Source organism: Vigna radiata, chromosome 2 (genome assembly GCF_000741045.1).
Source record: "Vigna radiata var. radiata cultivar VC1973A chromosome 2, Vradiata_ver6, whole genome shotgun sequence".
NCBI lineage: Eukaryota > Viridiplantae > Streptophyta > Magnoliopsida > Fabales > Fabaceae > Vigna > Vigna radiata.
The window spans coordinates 13,317,844-13,341,366 of NC_028352.1; the positions used below are offsets into that span (position 1 = coordinate 13,317,844).

General features: G+C 35.9%; 1 protein-coding gene across 1 annotated transcript; it reads left to right on the plus strand.

Annotated features, from left to right (window-relative positions):
* The first annotated feature begins 17,150 nt into the window (after positions 1-17,150).
* LOC106780632 (serine/threonine-protein kinase D6PKL1-like) lies at positions 17,151-19,131 on the plus strand. The gene is made up of 2 exons (XM_014668929.1): positions 17,151-17,937; positions 18,734-19,131. Exons 1-2 carry the CDS (start codon positions 17,151-17,153, stop codon positions 19,129-19,131), a joined length of 1,185 nt encoding a protein of 394 aa, XP_014524415.1.
* The last annotated feature ends 4,392 nt before the right edge of the window (positions 19,132-23,523 follow it).

Sequence of the window (23,523 nt, forward strand, 5' to 3'; positions counted from 1 at the left end):
TATATATATATATATATATATATATATATATATATATATATATAGGTTGAACATCAAAAGTGTTTTTATATTTATATTTATTTAGTAAAATAATATCAAATTCATTTATTTAAGTTCGTACTTTACTTTCATATATTTGATTTCACCTACAAGATGTCATTTTTCCATCTAAAAAAAGGTATATTAAAATGATATATCGATTAGACTTGTAAGATTAAGTTAGACATTAATACACTTAATAAAAGAATGAACGTTTGGGCACTCTCTCTTAAATAATAAATAAGAAATCCATGCAAAAGAGTTGGAGAATATAGCATGAGAATTGGAAAGAAGAAACATATATATATAGAGAGAGAGTATTTATATACAGAAAATATAGGAGGCTGGATCGGTAGGTAACATGGTGAGATACGATCGAAGGTAATTATTTCAAACCAAGCAAGATGAAGTAGGAGCAATGGAAGGCAACACATTAAAGGCAATTGGCCAAACTATTCTGATTATGATGCATTTGTAACTAACTTTTTTAGGTGTGGGTAGCAAGTTTAGTAACTTTAAAAATGATTAGAAACTTTAAGGAAAATTTGGCATCATATGAGAGTATCATCATAGTCTTCCATAGCCCTCTTTTATCTATGCCTAGCTTCCTCCATGGCTAAAACTAAGCCTAGAGTCAGGCCAATATTAAAAATGTGCCATGCACCTAACACAATAATTTTCTTTTGGATTGATTTGATGATTTAAACGACTCGATAGAAAAAAAAAATAAAATAATCATTTTTTTTTCTAATAATAAAATACTTATGAATATTTTCTATTAGTTAAACATACAATATGTAAGAGTATCTAGTAGACAAAAATAAAATAAAAGTATCTCAATCTTAAAAAGGATAAAAGAAATAAATAAATAATATTTCTTCAAAATTAAAAGAGTAATTTTTTTTAAATAATTCAACTACAAAATAAATGTACAGCAATTTTTGTTGCATTAGGAAAAATTTTCATGTGGAAAAAATTATTGAAAATTCATAAAATTGTAAGTTAAAATTGTTTCTGTACGTAGGGTCGAATAAGTATTAGGTTTTTCAAAAGTATTTTCCTTTTGTACATCTTTCTCTTTGATCTCTTCAGTGTTTAATGTCCTTTGTTCATCTAAAATTTTGAGAATGATATCTACAAAAGATGTTTTCATACTTAAATCAGAAAGAATGTGATTAAAAAATTATTAAATGCAGATGATTAATGTATTCAACTATCAACTGAACTTCCTATTTATACAAATCAAAGTAGACCTTTATTTACCATTAGCTTAATCACGACCTAATCGTATTTTAATCATGATAATTGAATTGGTTTACAATAACTTTATTATTAAATTAATTGATCTTAGCTGATAACATATCGATCGGTTACATACTTTACCTATTAGTCTGCTATTAGGTAAAAATATGTTCTTCGTATCACTAGGTCTTTTAGTCATGCGATTCAATCGGTGTAACCATACATTACAAAAATGATTAAGTTGAATTTATAAAAAAAAAAATATTATTCCTACTTATTAAAAATATTATTTGAAAGAATGAAATTTGAAGAGGTTCATAGCAAAATTGCGACGTTTCGTTTTAAGTTATTGCATAATTAACCTAAAAAGAAAACAAGTGATTACCTTAATTTTTTTTCTTTTTTTAAACTAACTTAATTAGTTACATAGTTCCAGATCATCTACTTTGACACCTATAATAAAGTTAATTACGTACCTAATTTGCTTCGTCAAACCAATGTACCAGTCACATGTAATTATTGTCACAATGTGCTTTGCGACAAGAGATAACTAATTTTTATTAAAATTAGGTGCAAATTGGAAAAAAGATCTTTTAGTTTGAAAAATAGACAGGTCCTAAAAAATATGAGCTGATAAACGTACACCTAGCGCAACATCATGACATAACATGTCATATTTGTATTTCATTATAAATTAAAATTTTAAGTGAAATTATACTACACAAGTAAATATAAAACCTATTTTATAATTAGTATAAAATTGAGTTAAATATTAATAATATTAGAATCATTCAAAATTTATTTTTATTAGATTTATTGAAATTATTATGTCATTATAATTTGACTCGAGATTGACTATAATTATATCTAGTTTTTATATTTTAAATGTTTACTATTTAGCATGGAAGATATGTTGAAAATTTAATATCAATTATAAGTGAATGAATTTATTTGTGTTGTAAGTTGATTTAATGAGATTGAATTAAATATATATTTAATTATTTAAATATTATATTTTTGGTGTGAGTTTAATTTAAATAATTTTTATTGTATCTTAATTATGTTTAGGAAGTAGAAAACGCATAAATTTGGAAGATTTTGGAGTCCAGTGCGCGATCTTACCGTGGAAGAGAAACCTCTCCTTTGCTTTCTCCTTTCAGTGCTGGTAACTTGTGGACCGGAATAACTCTTATATAACTTTGCAGATATTTTTCTTGTTATATGTTATTTGTTTGTTTATTTTTTTTAATATCAATATGTACACAGTGGTGTATGATCATGATACCTTCTCTAATACTGGTAAGGAGGTGTTTTCTGATGTGGTTTCAATGATTTTGACATAGGGCTTGGTTTAAAAAAAAGGTGATTAACATTCAGGTATGTATGATGATTTTCTCTCTATAATCTTTTTGTAAAGTATGGATCGATTCCTCGATTGATTAGTCAGACGGTCAATTTTTTATAACGATTGAATGATTAAGGTAAAAAAGATCAATTTAAAAAATCATTCTAATTAAAGACTCATTATGATTAATTAATTTTAGATTGTAATTACATAGATCATAATCTGATACAAAAATTATATTATAAATAGAGAGGTTCAAGGAGGTGGTAGGTTATACATTAATTACATATTAATTATTATTCTTGTTTTCGAAATTGAACTGATTTTGACATCAGAAAACTTGATAGATTCCTCCCGACCGACATTGATGAACAAGAACCAAACTTGAAGATAAGTGAAAAACCGTTTGTTGAAAAGAAGACTCGACCCCACATATCGAAACATTTTGACATTCACCATGGGGCCAAGCGAGTAGTTATAGTAATCCCATGGTGACCCCAAGGAACATGACAAGCAACCTCATTGTATAAGAAACATTCGACAACCAGCCAAACCCTATGGACATGATGAGGAACTTGTAGAAACAAATGGATGAGATGCAACATAAGTATGAGAAAGAATTGAGAAGCCTCCGTGCTGAAAATAAGACAATGCACCAAGGGTAAAGTTCCAAGAACCCTATCCCTTCCACACCAACTCAACCAATACCTACCAAGCAACGTGAGGAGCCTGACCAAACAGCCCATGAAGGCAACTCAGGAGCTAGTAAGGATCACCCGTCAATCGCAATAGTGAATACGAGCATATACTTCCATTCATGGCAGGGATAATGGAGGTGCTTTTCCCAGACAACTAGAGGATGTTTGTCTCTAATAAGTACAATGGCTCCACTGACCATCATAAGCATCTTAGAATATTCATGAACCAAATGACACTCTATACCATAAGTGATGTTTGGTATAAAGTCTTTTACATATCGTTGAAAGGAGAAACCTTGGCCTATGTTACCACTGAACTCCATAGACAATTTTTCTACCATTTGCTCAAAGTTTTGGAGCATAGTTTTCCACCAGCCAACCAAATCACTTAACTTCAATTACCTTGGTAAATGTTAGGCAACAAAAGGATGAGTCTTTTTGAACATTTATAGAACGATTTGACAAGGTCGCGAGGCAAATACAGAGTCCCAGTCTGGAAGTGGTTATGCACCATATGATTACGGCCTTGTGGGCAGGACCATTCGCGGATAACTTGTGAATGCAACATGCAAAGAACTTAGATAAACTTAGACAAAGTGCGGCCATGTTCATACAGGTGGAAGAAATGCGAGACTTCAGGAAACAAATGTGAGAAAAGGCCTCATAAAGTGACAAAAAGGCTTAGAAGAAACTACAAGGAAAAGGACATGATTTGTGTAAGAAAAGAAGTTATTTGTTTCCCTTACCAAGAGGGGGGGTGAATTAGTGATCAATAAAAACAATTACTTTTTCAATCCTTTTGAAAACTTAGAGTGATCTTTAATCTATCTTGGAATCCAAGCAATAATGCGCATGCAATGAAAGTAAAAGAGATAAGGAAAGAAATACAAACACAAGGTTTATACTGGTTCAGCCTCAACTTCTACACCCAGTTTCCTTTCAATCAACCTGAGATTCAAAGCCAATTGCACTATAAAGATATGAGTTTTTACAACAAGGCTTTACAGAGACCACCTCTCAAGTGTAACCAACTCTCTAACTCCACTAATCTAATATAGTCAGCAACACAACCTTGTAGCAAGAATAATCCTCTTCTGCAATCACCCTTTGATACACCTCTCAAAGTACCAAGAACTCTGCGCTCCTCTTCCTGGCCACATGCACAAGGAACAACACAATTCAAGATTGCTAAAAACGAAATCTGATCAAGAAAAAGTACACCTCAGTAGTTGATCAACGGTGAAAACCCAAATTTGTTTTTCAAGAAACCTTCAAGATTATCAACTTTTGTATATCTTGTTTCTTGGAGCATTTTAGCACACCTACAAAGCTTTTCTCAATTCACACAATATCAGATATGAAAGTTTAGAATGATCGAAAGTTGTTAAAGTAGTGTGCAATACGTCAATTTATAGTTTTCTCATAACAGACGCAATTTAATCGATTGCAATAATAATGTAATCAGTTACATTAGTATCAGAGTTATACCTGAAATACATTTAAACAAATTTAACAGATTAAGCATATAATTTAATCGATTAAGTAAATCATGTAAGTCAAAACATACAGAAATATGACCGTTGAGACAATTAAAACTTAACAACAAACAATTTTCAATGTATAACAAACTTAATTGATTACATAAAATGTGTAATTGATTAAGTACAACATTTCAGCATTTTGAAAACATTTTCAACACAAAACTCATCACAACACATTTCAAAATGATGTATTACAAAGAATGTATTACAAAGGCATGATTTTTTATCGATTATACAAATAATGTAATCGATTAAAACTTGTAGCTTGTTCCAGTTTAAGCAAATGGCTATCCGATGAACTTAATTGATTACATAACTTTTGTAATCGATTACTTCATACAAATAATACATTATGCAAGTGATTTTCACATATAAAAACATAAGTATGCATACAATAGATTTAAACACATGTACAATAACAGTAAATATGCAAATTAACCAATATATACAAAATATGTTGCAATCATGGAAACATATATATTTTCATCATCAAAAGCAACTACATGTGTTGTCATAATAAAAAACAGAAACCATATAAGGAGTTGGGTTTTGCATTCATATTGCTCCCCTTATTAATAATTTAAGATCCAAAGAACCGGCTAAAGGACTGCATTTCCACTAGTATACACCTTTGAACGCTCCCCGATTGAAAATTTTTGAAGAAACACTCAATGTGGATCTGATGCCCACACCTAGGATGAAGTAAAACCCTCCAAATGTGGATGGAAATAGACATTTCTTATATGAACGTATTATTGGGCACACAAATGAGGAATGCACCTCCCTACGTGACAAGATTGAAGAGTTTCTCAAGGCAAGACATATGAACAAGTTTCTTGAAACCAAGCGAGTAAGAGGAGTTCTTGCAAGCATAGCCCAACTCGAAGTCCTTGATGAACGTTTAGGACAACCGTCATAGAGAATCATCTCGACGAAGGACCAGGAGATGATCATGATCAGGATGATCCCATGGTTATGATCGTTGAGATCATAGATTACGACATTGGCAAAGTACTAGTTGACCAAAAAAGCTCGACCAATAGTCTTTACTGGAAAACATTCCAAGAGATGAAATATCCAAAGACCTCATTGTACCTTACAATGAGCAGAAAATACGCTTTTTTGGCGAACTGGTACATACCAAAGGATATTTTGACTTGTGAACGAGAATTGGATCTGGTCGCATCATATATCTTTTAGTCGAGACCAACACATTCTATAATGTGTTAATCAATTATTCATGCCTAATTTCCTTTGAAGCTATAATGTTTACACCCTACTCAGGTATGAAGTTCCTTTCAAACAGGGATATAATCTACATTATATATGTTAATGAAAACTTTTCTAGGGAATGTTACACAACTGGGCTTAGAGTGACACCTTACGTCCCTCCTCGAAAAGTCTGCCGGTCTAAGATGGTCATACCAGACCTTGATCCTTAAACCAACACGAAAGACCGATTGGATCCACAAGGGAAAATCAAAGAGCTTATGCTAAACAAGCTTGATGGTCAGAACACGAAGTTAGGAAGTGAGTTAAATTTAGAATAACTAGGGAAAAATGATAATTGGGACTTAATTTCATGGAGTATGGTTGATATGTTGGGCATCCATTCGGGTGTAATATCCCACGGGATAGCAATATTCAAAGAAGCTCAACTAATTGCTCAGAAAATATGCTAAGTGGAGAGGAAAGCGACTAAGCCGTGGAGGCAAAGGTCAAAAAAATGGAAGAAGCCAACTTTGTAAGGGAAGTCGGGCATACCATGTTGTTGAAAAAAGTGGTCATGGTTAAAGAGTTGAGTAATCAGTGGAGGATGTGCATGAACTTTATAGATCTGAACAAATCATTCCTTGAGGATGCATACCCACTTCCAAGTATCGATTGGTTGGTGGATGGCACATTAGGTCATCAAGTTCTCAACTTTTTGGACGCATACTCTAAATACAATCAAATACCCATGTATCATCCGGAGAAGGAAAAAATTGCCTTCATTACCAACACACCAATTACTGCAATGAATTTATGTTATTCGGTCTCAAGAACACAAAGATGACCTATCAATGACTCATGGACAAGATTTTTCGTAACCAAATAGGAAAATGAATGGAGGTGTATGTCGATGATATGATCATTAGTCTGAGTCAATAAGCACGTGGAAGATCTCAAAGAGGTGTTTGGCGAGATAAAATTATACAATATGTGGCTAAACCTTTGCAAGTGCACCTTTGAGGTAAGAACGAGTAAATATTTGGGCTTTATGTTGACGACAATGGGTATAGAAGCCAACCCGGATGAATGCACTACCATCTTAATCATAAGAAGCCCACAAAACCTTAAATAAGTGTAAAGGTTAGTCAGTCAGCTGACCTCCCTTTCAAGATTTATTCCTGGCTAGTAGAGAATATCAGACCGATCTTAAAGATTATAAACATACAAGCCTTAGAAAAATGAGACGAGCAATGTGAAATAGTCTTCACCGAAGTTAAAAACATATTGGTAGTAACAAAAGAAGAAATAAGCGCAATGTTGATTTAGGGGGCTCTTGTACAAAAACTTGTACATTTCATTAGTAAAGTCTTGGAGGACGTTGAGATTCGGTATTAGGATATTGAAAATGTGTTAGCACTTTTAATAGAAGCAAGGCACCTAAGGCCTTTTTTCAAAGCTATCAAGTAGTTGTTCAAACAGACCATCCTATAGCAACAATCTTCAGAAAGCCAAACTTGCCATTCGCTTTGAACTGGCGAAATTCGCTATAGAATTGCAGGGACAGTGCGACCCTTCAAATTAACCATGGAAGTTATATGTTGATGCGTTGTCTAATAAGAAAGGTATATGTGTAGGAATTGTGTGAGAAGGGTCAAATGACATTACGATCAAGTATTAAGTAGTGTCCAATGTTGAACAATCAAGTAGAGTATAAGGCCTTGATAATGGGGTTAGCCTTAGCTAAGGACATGGGAGCAACTAGGGTTGATTGTAAAACCGATTCTCAACTTGTTGTCAGACAAATTAATGGAACTTTTCAAGTTAAGGATGATCAGCTTCTTATACAACCATAAAACCACCCAATTGATAAAAGGCTTTGAAGTAGTCAACATAGAAAATCATGAGTGAAAAAGGAAAGTACAAGAAAAATTATGATTGATGGAGGAAAATCAAGATAAAGGGAGCTAACTAGTTTTTTTTTTCTTATGGCACATTTTTTTTATTAGTTTTATTTAGATGAAATTATATATTTGTGTTTTGGTTGGATAAAGCTTATCATTTTCTGGATGATATTCTTTTATGTGCATGTTTATGTTTAAATGGAACAAAACTAAACTGATTTTAGCAAATGTGGTTGTTGTTTGTTTTATTTACGTGTCTATTTATTTGTTAAAGATAAATAATATATACGCATTTGTATGTTGTTATGAAACTATTTTAGTGGTTGATTTATTTTGTTCAATTTGAATAATAATATGGATTTTGTATAGTTATTTTTAGTTGATTTGTGGTGTGTAGAGGTAATTATAGATGACAAAATTTGGGAAAAATTTGTATATATTTAGTTTATTATACATAAATATAGAGTATTGATTATATAATTTACATACAATGCAACATAATAATGTTTTAATGTATATTACAAATGAATATTTATGTGGGATGGGAAATTAGTATTCTATTTTTAAATAGATATTATGAAATTTTTGTATTCTAAAAGTTAACAAGTTTGGAAGTTAGGACTTTGTTTTTCTATTATATATGTATTTAAGGATTTAAGGTTAATATAATATTTTTTTTGGTGTAACTAATCATAATTTTGATTATGTTATTTGTGTTAAAAAAATATAGTTTGACAATTAATATTTCATAATGATATCTAGGAATTTGGATTCATTAGGTTATATTATGTTAAAAAAAGTGTAGATTTGAGTGATTGAAAGATATGTAAAGGGGTTTATGGAAATGAGTGGAATATTTATTGAGTGAAACATTTATCGGATGAAATAAATGAACATTTTAATTTTATTTTATGATGTAAAATAAATACTTTTAGAATATGCATGAAAAATTTCTATGTTTTTCGTAGCATCCCAAAGGGTGTTACAAAAGGCAAGAAAATAATCCCAGCAGATGCTCAACGAATTACACAGTTCGTCATCAGTAGGGAAGACTTGTACAGAAGGAGATTTTCTGCACCTTTGCTAAAATGTCTCTCCAATGAAGAAGCTCGTGTGTTGGACAAGTTGCAGAATGGTGTTTATGGCCTTCACATTAGATGAAGAACTCTGAAAGCTCAAGCCTTGCGAGTTGGATATTATTGGCTGACTCTAGAAGTCGATTTCAAAACTTTTTTTGAGAAGTGTAAGAAGTGTTAAAAGAATGATAATGATGATAGGATGCCCCAATCAAATCTATATAACATATCCTCCCCTTGGTCGTTTGCCCAATGGGAAATGGACATTGTTGGACCTTTTGAGCTTGGTCGTGATCAGAAGAATTTCATGTTGGTGCTTATAGATTATTTTGCGAAGCGGATAAAGGTAGAAACTTTAGCAACTATCACCGCCTAGAAAATGCAAGAATTTGTGTAAAAAAAACATAACATCCGCTTTGGTCTCTCCCAAACGATCATCACTGACAATGACAAACAATTTATTGACAAAAAGCTAGGGGAATTATGCAAAAATTTGGGCATAAAACATATCACTAGTTATGTAGAGCACCCTTAAACGAATGGTCAAGTGGCTGAGCTCAAACAACACTTAGGAAAAGCAAAGGGAGCCCGCTAGATGAACTACCTGAAGTGCTATGGGCCTATCATTGTTCATCACACGGGATTATAAGAGAGACTCCTTTCAAACTAACATATGACATAGATGTAATGCTGCTAGTAGAAGTGAGCGAACCATCTCTCAAGAGGCGAATGCAAGACATGAACCTTGATAATGACATATTTTACCATGATTTCAATATTGAATTGAGAGAAAATGTCAACTCTTTCTTAACTTTTCACCTTCTTTATGCCTCAATTTGTTAAGTTTTTAAGTAGCTACACCTTAAGTTGAATTAATTTAAATCTCATGTACATGAAGCTTGTTGGCCGAACCGAGGAATGGAAGAATCACAAAGTTTGAATGAATGTAAAAGAGGAAATTTTTAGCACAGATAATTGCTGCCGCTGAGGTGCAGCTGAGCCCCATTCTTCTTTAGAGTGTTGTAGCCGGGATGCAGCTGAGCACCCTGCTCTCTGGAAGGCTGTCGCTGAGGTGCAGCTGGGGTACAGCTGAGCGGTGGCAATGCTGATGTGGAAAAATTAGGTCTTTTTAGACCTAACACGCAAGGGGATTTGGATCTTTTGCGATCCAAACGCGTTTTCTCTCTGTGGGAGCTCTTGGAGGCGAGCTAAGAGCTGTGGGAACAATCCATCTTCTTCCTTGGGTTCTCTTCATTATTCCATATCCTCCATTTTTGTAAGCTTGAGCTCTCCATTCATGGAGAGCTAGTTCCATTATTGTTGGAGGATTGATGTAACCACTAAACTCTTATGTAAAGCATTTTGTTTTGAATGAATATATACCTCTTTCATTGATGGTTAGTGTTTAATTCCTTCTCTTAATGATTGTTGTGAAGTTGCTACCCATGACATGATTTTAGGGTTTACTTGATATTGGGAAATGTTGGGTAAATCTTGACTTGGGTTAAACACCTAAAGGAAATAGTATCTAGGAATAGAACTAGGACATTTGGTTGTCTTAAAATCTCACTTTTTAATGCGGAAATAATCATTAGGTTTTCCAAGGGATTGAAGTCTATCGAGGAAGTTTAGGCTCTTTCTACCAAGGGATTAGGGTTTGAGTAAATTAGTATATTGACATTGACACATTAATGAAGAGGAAGTAATTCCCTATACATAAGAGTGAAGTAGGTGAAATCATACCCCCAACAATATCATTTCATATCATTTCTAATCCTTCCATTTCCAAGTGTTTGAGTACCTAAGATCACCTTTATCATTTATGTTTCATATTTACTTTAATTGCACCAAAACTCAATTTATGGAAGCATTCTTTAGTCTAGGTTAGTTAGAAATTATATGATTGTGTAGTGAAACGAGTCTCTTGGGAAACGATATCCGGTCTTATCGGTTTTACTACTTGAACGATTTGGTACACTTGCCAAAGTCTCAACAAATTTTTGGCGCCGTTGCCGGGGACTCGGTGTTCAAACTAGACTTTTGTGTGATTTTCAACTGATTTAGACTTTATTCTTTTGTTTATAATTTTTGTTTTTTTTTTGTAATTACTATTTTCATATTTTAGGGGCTAACTTGTGGCTCGAGTTTGGTTGTTATCTAGTGTATGCAGGGAACTATCCGTACAAGGAGGAATGTGTCATTTGAACCACTCCTTGTCGACCCTGAGATCGAGAAAACAACTCATAGAAACAATAGTGGCACTAGGAGACGACGAGCTATTAGTCAACAAGCTGCCCCTGAATCTTCGACTTCTCTCAACAATCAACCTATTTATCTTCTGGATACTTCTTTTGTGAACGAGATGGATGGCATAGGACCACCTCCACGAAGAACCATAGGGGACTTCATTGCTTACACTAGTCCGAGAAATTTCTAAAGCATTGTGAGGCCCACTATGAGTGATAAACTTGCATAAATGAAGCCAGCTCTACTCCAGCTAATCAACTCAAATCAATTCTCTGGCATGGATAATGAAGACCCTCATGCTCATTTGGTCACTTTCTATGAATTGTGGCTCTGTGGGTATAATGAGGGAGGAGGAAGAAGCATTGTATATGAGACTCTTCCCATTTTCTTTGAATGGCAAAGCAAAGGCTTGGCTTCAGTCATAGCCTAATCAAAGTCTGACTAGTTGGGAGGATGTGGAAGACAAATTTCTTGCTTGCTTCTTTCCACCATCAAAGAGCATAGAGATAAAAGCTGCCATTGCTACTTTTGTCCAAGGAGTAGATGAACCACTATGTGAAGCCTGGGAAAGATTCAAAGCTTTATTGAGGAAGTGTCCCAGTCATGGTTTCAGCTTAGAGATGCAAGTGCAAACCTTCTGCAATGGTTTGCAACCTCATACAAAGATGATACTTGATGCATCTTTTGGTGGGTTGGTTCCATTCAAAACTGCTGATGAAGCCATTGCTATTATTGAAAACATGGCTTCCATTGACATGCGGAGTCAACATGGGAGGACTCAAGTACAGAAAAGAGGAGTTTATGAACTTAATGCTCAGGATGCAATACTTGCACAAAACAAACTTCTTGCCCAACAGATGGAGCTCCTAACCCAAAGTATGGCCAAGTTACCTCAGCAGTTGCAAGCAATGCAAAGCTAAGCTTAACCGCATCACCAAGTTATGAGATGTGATTTCTGTGGGGATAATCATCCTAATGGTCATTGCCAAGTTCCCTGTGGTTCCCAATCTGAAGAAATCAACTATATGGGAAACCAAGGAAGACAAAATTTCTTCAACAACACCTTCCCTAATCCTTCCAATCAAGGGTGGAGACAAGCACAAGGAGCTTATGGTAGTAGAAACTCATGTCAACCTGTTCATCAATACTCATCTCAGAGTGATAGGACTACAAAACTTCAAGAAACATTTCAAACGTTCATGCAACAGTCCATCTAAAACCAAAAGAATACCGATGCGTCTATAAAAAATTTGGAAGTGCAAGTTGGTCAGTTGGCAAAGCAATTGGCAAATCAACAAAGTGGGCAATTTTCTGCTAACACTCAAGCCAATCCAAAAGAAGAATGCAAGGCCATCATCACTAGAAGCGGAAAGGAAATAGGAGGAAGTGAAAAAGGGAACTCTGACAAAGAAGAAAAGAGAAGGGTAGAAGAAGAAAATCAAGAAGAAAGAGAAATGAATGAAGAGATTGTGAGAAAAGAAGAAGAAGAAGTGAATAAAAGTCTTGAAAATGAGAAAAAACAAAAGGAAAAAGAAATAGTGAAACACCTTCCCTATCTAAAGGTGTATACAAGAAAAGAGAAGGAGAAACAATTAGAGCACTTTATTGATATATTCAAAAAGCTTGAAATAAAGATGCCCTTTTCTGAAGATCTACAACAGATTTCAGCCTACGTTCGGTTCATAAAGGAGCTACTCACCAAAAAGAAGAAATACATTGAAGCAGAAACCATTGAAGTTCAAGGCAACTGTAGTGCCATCATTCAAAAGCTTCTCCCACCGAAGTTTAAAGATCCTGGTAGTTTTACTATCCCATGCACCATTGGGAAGTTAGCTATTGGGAAGGCTCTGATTGATTTGGGAGCAAGCATCAATCTAATGTCTCTCTCGATGTTTTGAGAAGATAGGAGAGCTAGAATTGAAGCCTACTCGTATGACTCTCCAACTTGCTGACATATCCATTAAATACCCTCATGGAGTGGTGGAAGATGTGCTAGACAAGGTTGACAAATTTCTCTTCCTTGTGAATTTTGTTATAATGGAAATGGAGGAGGATACAGAAGTTCCTCTCATTCTTGGGAGACCATTTATGAAGACTGCAAGAGTATTAATTGATGTTGATAATGGCAAACTCAAGGTGAGAGTACAAAATGAAGAAGTGAACTTCAATGTCTTTGAAGCTATGTCTCACCCAAATGATGATGAAGCATGTTTTCAAATTGATGCTTTGGATGAAGTAGGCTCAAATACTGAGAAGGTGGCTTACATTTCATCCCCTCTAGAGAAGACCCTTATTGATGCTTGTGAAGCTCTCAATGAAGAAGAAGAAAAACTGATTGATGAATGTCTGACTAACTTGAATACTTTGAAGGAAATCCCTCCTCATGAAGTGAAGATTGAAGATCTAAATGCCAAGGAAAAAGTCAAAGATGGCAAACTTGAGTTAAAAATGTTACCCCCACACTTGAAGTATGTGTTTCTAGAAGAGGGTGGTGACAAACTTGTAATCATCAGCAATTCTTTATTTTCCACTGAAGAAGCAAAATTTATTGAAGTTCTCAAAGCTAACAAGGGAACTATTGGGTGGACAATATCTGATCTCAAAGGAATAAGCCCTTCATACTGCATGCACAAGATATTCATGGAGGAGGATTTCAAGCCAGTAGCTCAACCTCAGAGAAGATTGAACCCTGTGATGAAGGAAGAAGCGAGAAAAGAGGTTTTGAAGTTACTTAAGGCTGAAATCATATACCCAATTTCTGACAGTGCTTGGGTGAGTCCAGTACAAGTGGTCCCAAAGAAAGGTGGGATGACAGTTGTTTGTAATGATAAGAATGAACTCATTCCCACAAGGACTGTAACTGGATGGAGGATGTGCATAGACTATAGAAAGCTAAATAGAGCCACAAGGAAGGATCATTTTCCCCTTCCTTTCATGGATCAGATGTTGGAAAGACTAGCAGGTCAAGCTTTCTATTGCTTTCTTGATGGCTACTCTGGATATAACCAAATTGTTGTGGATCCACAAGACCAAGAGAAGACAGCTTCTACTTGTCCACTCGGTGTTTTTGCCTATAGAAGAATGCCATTTGGACTATGCAACGCTCCAGCAACATTTCAAAGATGTATGCAAGCTGTCTTTTCAGATTTAATTGAAAAATGCATTGAGGTCTTCATGGATGATTTTTCGGTGTTTGGAATTTCATTTAACTTATGCTTGTCAAATCTAGAGATCGTTCTTGAAAGATGCATTCAGACAAACCTTATTCTCAATTGGGAAAAATTCCATTTCTTGGTGACTGAAGGTATTGTGCTGAGTCATAAAATTTCATCTAAGGGCATTGAAGTTGACAAAGCTAAAGTGGAAGTCATTGAAAAGCTTCCTCCACCGACGAATGTGAAAGGGATAAGAAACTTTTTGGGCATGCTGGTTTTTATAGAAGATTTATCAAAGACTTCTCCAAGATTACTAAGCCATTATGCAGCCTTCTAGTAAAGGACACTCCTTTTGTGTTAGATGAAAAGTGTTTGAATGCATTCAGGATTTTGAAGGACGAATTAATCTCTGCACCAGTGATCATTGGCCCAAATTGGGAACAAGAATTTGAATTGATGTGTGATGCCAATGATTATGCCATAGGTGTTGTCCTTGGCCAAAGAAGATTAAAGGTCTTTCATGCCATCTACTATGCCAGTAAAGTTCTAAATGGAGCTCAACTCAATTATGCCACAACTTAGAAAGAATTTCTAACAATAGTGTATGCTTTGGAGAAGTTCAGACCTTATCTCATTGGTTCAAAAGTCATCATTTATACTGACCATGCGGCAATTAAATACTTGTTGACCAAACCAGACTCTAAACCAAGATTGATAAGATGGGTTCTTCTGCTACAAGAGTTTGATTTAGAGATCCGAGATAAAAAAAGGAAGTGAAAATGTCATTGCAGACCATCTCTCCAGGCTTGTGAATGAAGAAGTTACAACTAAGGAGAAAGAAATTCGTGAAGAGTTTTGTGATGAGAATTTGATGATGGTGCAACAGAGGCCCTGGTTTGCAGACATTGCCAATTTCAAAGCTACAGGGATCCTCCCAGATGATCTTTCATGGCAACAAAAGAAGAAATTTTTAAATGATGCTAAACAATTTGTTTGGGATGACCCTTACCTCTTCAAATTAGGTGATGACGGTCTATTGAGGAGGTGTGTTACTGTAGAAGAAGCAGCAAACATCTTGTGGCATTGTCATAATTCGCCATATGGTGGACACTTTAATGGTGAAAGAACATCTGCCAAAGTTCTGCAATCTGGATTTTATTGGCCGACAATTTTCAGAGATGCTTATGCTCATGCAAAGAGTTGTGATAAGTGTCAAAGAGTCGGTACCATCTCAAGAAGGCATGAGATTTCACTGCAGAATATTCTTGAAGTTGAGGTCTTTGATTGTTGGGGAATTGATTTTGTTAGTCCCTTACTGATGGGTGTCGCGGCCCATACAAATTTGATTGCATATAAGAAATGCAGTATAGACTAGGAAGTGTGACTCCTAGGTCGTCTCTCAAGGACCAAATGTGGTTCAGGAATTAGGTCTAACACGTAGTGGGAGGGTTTGTGAAAGGTTTGTGAATGCGGATAAACTAAATTAAAACACGAATGCAAACAGAAACGAAACAGAAAGGTAAAACAGAATCAAATACAAAAGAAAAATGGTTGGTCATCAACTCAATCACTATGCTTCCTATCACAGATTAACGACAAACCCGACTAGCCTAAGCTAACATCACAATTAAATTAAGGAAAAATATTGATAAATCCGAAAACACATCTTATGTTATTAAAATGGAACAGCGAATGCAAATTAAACACCAAGGAGTGAAAATAAAATTCCATTTCAACTTTTGTAAACAACTTGAATTGCAAGAATAAATCATCAATGCTAGTAAATACTTATAATAAGAAAATAAAATTCACAAAATATTAAACACTTAAAATAAAATGCGTGACAACAAGCTAAAATGAATTGACCAGGCTACTTCCAAAATGTGAACTACTTCTAAAAGAAAGATTAAATGGCATATGTGACGGTGGCTATGCTACTAATTAATGCTATTGAAAGAAAAAAAATAAAAGTAAAAATAAGAAGACACGTGAACAGTAAAGAAATGAGCAATTATTAAATAATAGAAACAAAGCATTAGTAATTGTTAAATTAGTCCTTTTCTCGGTTCATACAAGAAATTAAAAAAAACAATAATCCCTTGGAACTCTTCATCCACGTCCCTGCATCCACTTTTCTCCTTCTCTTCATTGAACGTGCTCTCTTCATTCTCCAAGCAAAAACCGAGAGAAGTGTTCCAGCCGAGAGAGTCTGCCAAAAAAAATGAGAGTGACGGCTGGTGGGAATGTTAGAATCCCTAGGGCCATGTGTCCTCTTAAAAATGGGTGGGGGCCACCCTAAAAACCCTAGGGTATGTCCTACAATTTTGGGTCTCTCACAATTTTTTAACAATGGCCCATTGTACAAAGGTTTGTCCAAAAAGTTTAAACGATAAAAATACAATATAACTAAAATTTAAAATCTCTAATTGGAGAGTCTTGAATTTATTTGGTGTCCTCCAAATGTCCCAGATTGTGTTTCCAAAATTTTCCCTGCAAATAATTAGCTCAGAAAATTCAAATTAATTAAAATTAGAATTTCCGGTCAAATTAAGCATATTTAGGAAAAACGGGAAAATACCGGACAATTAAGCACAATTCCCTGATTAATTCTAGCACAATAAACTAAGTGAAATCAATAAAATATCGACTCATCACCTACCCTCTTCATATAATAATGAGTACATTCTAGTTGCAATGGACTATGTCAGCAAGTGGGTGAAGGTAGCAGCATGCCAAAAGAATGACGCCAACATTATCATTAAATTCCTTAAAAGGAATATTTTCTCAAGGTTTAGGGTGCCTCGAATTCTGATTAGTGATGGTGGATCTCACTACTGCAACTCTCAGCTTGAAAAGTTACTAAAGCATTATGAAGTGAGGCACAAGGTCGCTTCCGCATACCATCCTCAGACCAACAGCCAAGCCGAGGTTTCAAATAGAGAGATTAAGAGGATTCTTGAGAAAACAGTTTCTTCTTCAAGAAAAGACTGGTCAACAAAGTTGGATGATGCTTTATGGGCCTATGGGACTGCACTGAAGACACCTGTAGGGATGAATCCGTTCCAGCTTGTCTATGGAAAAGTCTGTCATCTGCCAGTGGAGATGGAACATAAGGCTTACTGGGCTTTAAAGTTTATGAACTTTGATTCTACCTTGTCTGCAGAGAAGAGGAAGCTACAACTTCAAGAGTTGAAAGAGATAAGACTAACAGCCTATGACAACTCCAAGAATTACAAGGAAAAGGTCAAGTTGTATCATGACAAGAAGCTTCTAAAGAGAGAATTTCAATCTGGTCAACAAGTTCTCCTCTTCAATTCTAGATTCAAGATCCTTCAAGGCAAGTTGAAGTCAAAGTGGTCTGGACCTTTCACCATCAAGGAAGTAAAACCTCATGGAGCCATTGAATTGGTTGATCCTTCCTCATATGATCCAGAGAGAAGTTGGGTGGTAAATGGTCAGCGTTTGAAACACTACTTGGGTGGTGAGATTCAATGTCTCACCACAATTATCCATCTTTCTGACCCTTGAGCATAACGGTGTCAGGCTCGTAACGTTAAACAAGTGCTTACTAGGAGGTAACCCAGCTTTCTAACTTTCTTTGTGTGTGATTTAGTTATGGGTTAAATATGTTTTTAGTCCCTCAACTATCAAGCCATTTTGGTTTTAGTCCCTCTTTCAAAGTAAGGTACAATTTAGTCCTCCATCTTAAAGAAACTTTGATTTCAGTCCCTGAAACTTAACACCGTTAAAAAACCTGGTGAGCTGGCTAACGTCTAGCCACGTTTGTTTTGTTTCTGTTGCCACGTGTGGAATTTTTTTGCTCACATGTGTTAAAATTTAGGGATTTTAGAAATGAAATAGGTGTTGACGAAATTGCCATCAAAATCTTTTTTGCTTCATCTCTGTTAAAATTTTTTGTGAAATTGCCATCCAAATTTAGGGATTTTTAGAAATGAAATAGGTGTTGAAATCATTCTTCATTTGAAAGTCAATTCATGTTCGTTCCAAAGTTAGGGTTCATGTAGTGGTTTGGTCACTTTTTGATTCTCCTTGCATTTGATTATCCTTATTATGTATGTGACAGAGTAATACGAAGAAAACACTAGGGAAGAGTGTTCGAGTGTGAGTTGCTGCATTCAGCATCATCGTCATCACAATGATTAATGGGATTTCGTTGCGCACAAAAATTTGGGGCTTTCTGGAAATTTCATTAGGGTTTTAACTGGCGCGTATTGTCTCTACGTTCTTCTCACCGTTCAATTTCTCTGCGTGCATAGAGCCAGCTTGTGTAATTCAGCCAGACTGCATTCAACCATCATGTTTCACACCAAGATTTCTCTTGGGAAAATCCAAGAAAGAAAAAAAGTTGAAGCCAAAAATTGATGTGCAGAATCAGGTGACCCCTCTTCCCGAGCTTATTGTCGAGCCCACCAATGCTAGATCAATGCCCTTTGTGGGAACACACGAGTACCTGGCACCTGAAATCATCAAAGGTGAAGGACATGGCAGTGCTGTAGACTGGTGGACATTTGGGATATTCTTGTATGAGCTATTGTTCGGAAGAACGCCGTTCAAAGGTCCGGCGAACCGTGTAACGCTATTCAATGTCGTTGGACAGCCCTTGAAATTTCCAGAATCTCCCTCTGTGAGCTTTGCTGCCAGGGACTTGATCTGAGGTTTACTTGTGAAAGAACCTCAGAATCGCCTTGCTTACAAACGTGGAGCAACAGAAATGAAACAACATCCATTTTTTCATAATGTTAAATGGGCTTTGATCCGATGTGCAAAGACATCCCTAAATTTGGATGGCAATTTCAAAAAAAAAAAAAATTAACAGAGACGAAGCAAAAAAGACTTCGATGGCAATTTCGTCAACACCTATTTCATTTCTAAAAATCCCTAAATTTTACCACATGTCAGCAAAAAAAATTCCACACGTGGCAACAGAAACGAAGCAAATGTGGCTAGACGTTAGCCAGCTCACCAGGTTTTTTAACGGTGTTAAGTTTCAGGGACTGAAATCAAAGTTTCCTTAAGATGGAGGACTAAATTGTACCTTACTTTGAAAGAGGGACTAAAACCAAAATGGCTTGATAGTTGAGGGACTAAAAACATATTTAACCCATTAGTTATTTAGTTGTGTTTTGATTGATTGGATGTGTTTTAATATGGTTTAGTTTGATTAGGTGATTTTTGAATGTTTGAGTTCAGTTGGTAGCTATTAGGGTGTGACTAGTTACATTGTTGTAATTGTTGAGTTTTGTATGGAATTGATGTATCTTGGAGTGCTTTAGCTGGTTTTGATGTGTTCTAGTGTGAGTCAGGATGCAATGATGTGTTTTTAATTAGTTAGCTATTTGTTGTGTGCAAAAGCATGGTCTTGACATGTTTAGTTAGGTGCATTACCTATTACATACATGTTTTTAGATACATCCATTTGCTTTGGTTCATGGTGAATTCCTGATGCTTTTAATTAGTAGAAACGTGTTTTTCCAACCTTGCTTGTGATTGAATGCGTGACAAATGTCAAAAATCCAAGTGGAGTGTTCAAACTGCTGCAAAAATTGCCTTTGCCAGACTACCACTGGGCTGTACCTGCGCGGTACCTGCGTGCCACACCAGCAGAGGCCATTTTGTTCGTTTTTCTGATACACGGCTCAGCTGCACAAAATTGTGCAGCCCAGCGCCAGAGACGTGAACTGATGCAGCCCTGTTTGACAGTGTTTGACCTGATCGTGCAGCCCACCACCTCTTTGACCTATTTACCATTTGAAACTTAATTTCTATCACTTTCCCTTTCTTTCTCTCTAAACTATCCACGTCTAAACCTCCAATACCTCCCTCACTCTCACATTCTCTCCTCTTCCACACTAAGCTCTTACCATTCCACTCACATCTCACACACTCATTTACTCCCTTCCAAATTTGTGCTCCCATTCCTTCTTCCCTTTCAAACCCATCACTACACCTCACTCTTGGTGCCTCCACACCCACGGGCAGAGCTTGTTCCAACCTTTGAAGTTTTGCTTTTCCACTCATTCAATCTCTTGCAAGTAGGTTGTGCTATTCAATTGCTAATTTGTAGAACTTGATGAACCAATGCTTGTTTCATGTTTGTGATTTTAATTGCATAGAATAGGCTTCTTTAAGTTTGTGTGATTGTTGTTGTGCTGCTGCAATTCCTTTGCTTAATCGTGTTCCAAGAAGCTCACAGGCACACACATTCTGGTGCATTTTCATTTACTGTTGTGTTTGATGGTTTTTATGAACCAATTGATATGTGAAAATTTGATTTTGTCTCATGAATGAGTGGGTAAGCATTGTACTCTATTAAGCTTGACTTTTGCATAAATTCTGGGCATGTTCATCACTGATTCGCAAGCTTAAAAAGCCCAAGATCTGGTTCACGAACCTGGGCATTTTTGAGCCCTTTGTCAAGTGCAACTTAACTGCACCAAACCCGTGTAGCCCAGCGCTGGCGTTGCGGGGCAACCTTCTTCATTCTTTTTTTCAGTTTGATACTATTGAGAAAGGCTTGCTGCTAGCCTTTGTTGTTGCATGTTGTTGTTAAGCTAGATGTTCTTGTATGAATGAATGTGTGCTGATTTTTAAATCCCAATCTCACTGGCATGCACCAAGGCATAAGCTGCCTTAGTCTAGTGTGGCTAGTTGCACACAACCCGTACAACCCATCGTTGGCGCTGCAGGACAGCTGTCTTGTTTAGGCTTTGCAACTTGGTTTTGTTTGAGTGGGGCTTGCTGTCATCCCTCTTTTCTACATGTTCTTCCCAGTTTTTTTTTTTTTTTTTGATGTCAAACTGATGGTTATGTGTTGAGTTTTTGTTCAAAGCATGTTGTTAGACACTAACCATGAAATGTTCTTTTCAATTGCTTATCTTTTATGCAGTATGGCTTCTTCATCAGGCAAACGGGTAAAAGAGGTCAAAAGAGGAAAGAAAAGTTCTATTCCAATAAGTTCTTGACCAAAGATCATGAGAAATACTTTGCCTCCATTCAAAGTAGAAGGCTACTAATGGAACGCATTATCACTTTAAAGTTAGGGGAAGTTCCTGATTTCTTGGAGGAGTTTAGTAGAAGAAAATGGAACAATTTGGGCAGCTATCCTAAATCGGCAAACATAGCCATAGTAAAGGAGTTTTACACCAATGCACGAAAGTTTTCTAAGACTGATATTCCTTTCTTGAGCTATGTAAGGAGAAAGAGAATCCCTTTTGATGCTGCTACCATTAACTCCTTCCTTGAAACTGATTGGGAAGGTGGAGACACTCTGTGTCAGTTTGCTTAACTACAACAAGAGGATTTTGATTATCAAGCTATTGAGAGAGCAATATGCCGCCCAGGGGGTACATTCAGACGCAACAGGCAAGGGCAACCAGTGCACATCAGAAGATCTGATTTAACACCTTTGAGCAAGATTTGGATGACTCGTTTGCTCTCCAACATTGCGCCTTGCTCACATGTTTCAGATATTATTGCAAATCAATCTCTCATGCTATTTTGCATCGTTACCAGAAAGACACTTAATCTGGGTGATCTAATCTCTAAAGAAATATATCAATGTGCCCATGCAGCGGGTTCTAAGGCTCCCCTTGGACATCCTTCTCTCTTTACTCACCTATGCCAACTCGCAGGGGTTGATGTCTCCATTCCACCCTTTGAACGACCACGGAAAATGATTGACTTTGCCTTCTCTATGCAGTATTGCCTTCCTGATGATGATGGTTGATAATGGTCTAAAAACCGTTATTTTCTTAAATTTGATATTAAAACACACCCTTTATGGTTTAGAATGAGCTTAAAATCAATTAAAACAATTAGTTGAGTCATTGAGAGTCAAAAGTTGGGTTTAGAGGTATTATGCTTGGTTTTACATTGTTTTGCAGGGTTTTGAGGTGATTTAGAGATGGAAGTGAAGTAAGGTGGACTTGTGCTCGTGAAAGATGAAGAAAAAGGATGAAAAGAAGAGCCAAAGGAACCGCTGAGCGTCAGAACAGACCGCTGATCGCCCAGTGCGATTAGTGGCAAACCGTTGAGCGGTCAAATAGGGCGCTGAGCGGTTGAACGATTAGAGGCAAACCACTGAGCATTTAAATTAGGCGTTGAGCGGCTGTATATTGGGCTTGGGCTTAAATTCTGTTATTTTTTTGTGTTATAAATAGCCCTAGTGCGACTTAAAACAGGAATCTTTGGTAGAGAGAAACGTTCACAGCAGTTCTACACACCTGAGGCTGTTCTTTGGATGCTTAGGCTCCAAAATACACAATCTAGGGTTTATTCTTTCATTCTTCCATTGTATTTCATCTAGTTTCACCATGGTAATGGTGAACTAAACCCTTTGTTGTTGGGGAACAATGTAATCTTTTGAAACTCTCATATATCCAAATTCTTATTCAATTCATATGCTTGCATATGCTTGATTTATCAATTGTTGGGTTCCTTACCTGTCTTTAATGATTTTATCATTTAGCTCATTCGGTAAATGTTGTTTGTCTTTATTGATACGGGAACGTACAATAATGTCAGGAACTGGGGGGAATTCCTTGATTATGCTAATACTGCCTAGAGATAGGGGTAGGACGATCAATTGTATTTTGCTTCCGTTTATTATGCATTATTAGTTACTAGGGGAGGCTAGAGATAGCAAGCTGGTAATTATCTTTTCGCCAAGGAATTGGGTTAAGGGTAGACCAACAAAGTTTGCATGACAATATGATAAATAAGCGAATTAAATAAGAAGACTAGTTATATGAGGGTGGATGATGAGTCATTATTTCTTGAACTGTATTTAGTTTATTGCACTTAAATAAATCAGGGAATTGTGTTTAATTGTCTGTTATTTCCCCGTTTTCCGAATTCTGCTTAATTTGGTCGGAAATTCGTAATTGTGCTAATATGGATCTTTTGAGCTGATTAAGCGCATTTCTGGTTGCAGGGAAATTGTGGAAATATCATTTGGAGCATTAGGATATGGCGTGGCACATTCAAGACTCAATATTTAGTCATTTAAATTCTAATTAAAGTTGTAATTTCGTTTTCTAGAAGCCCT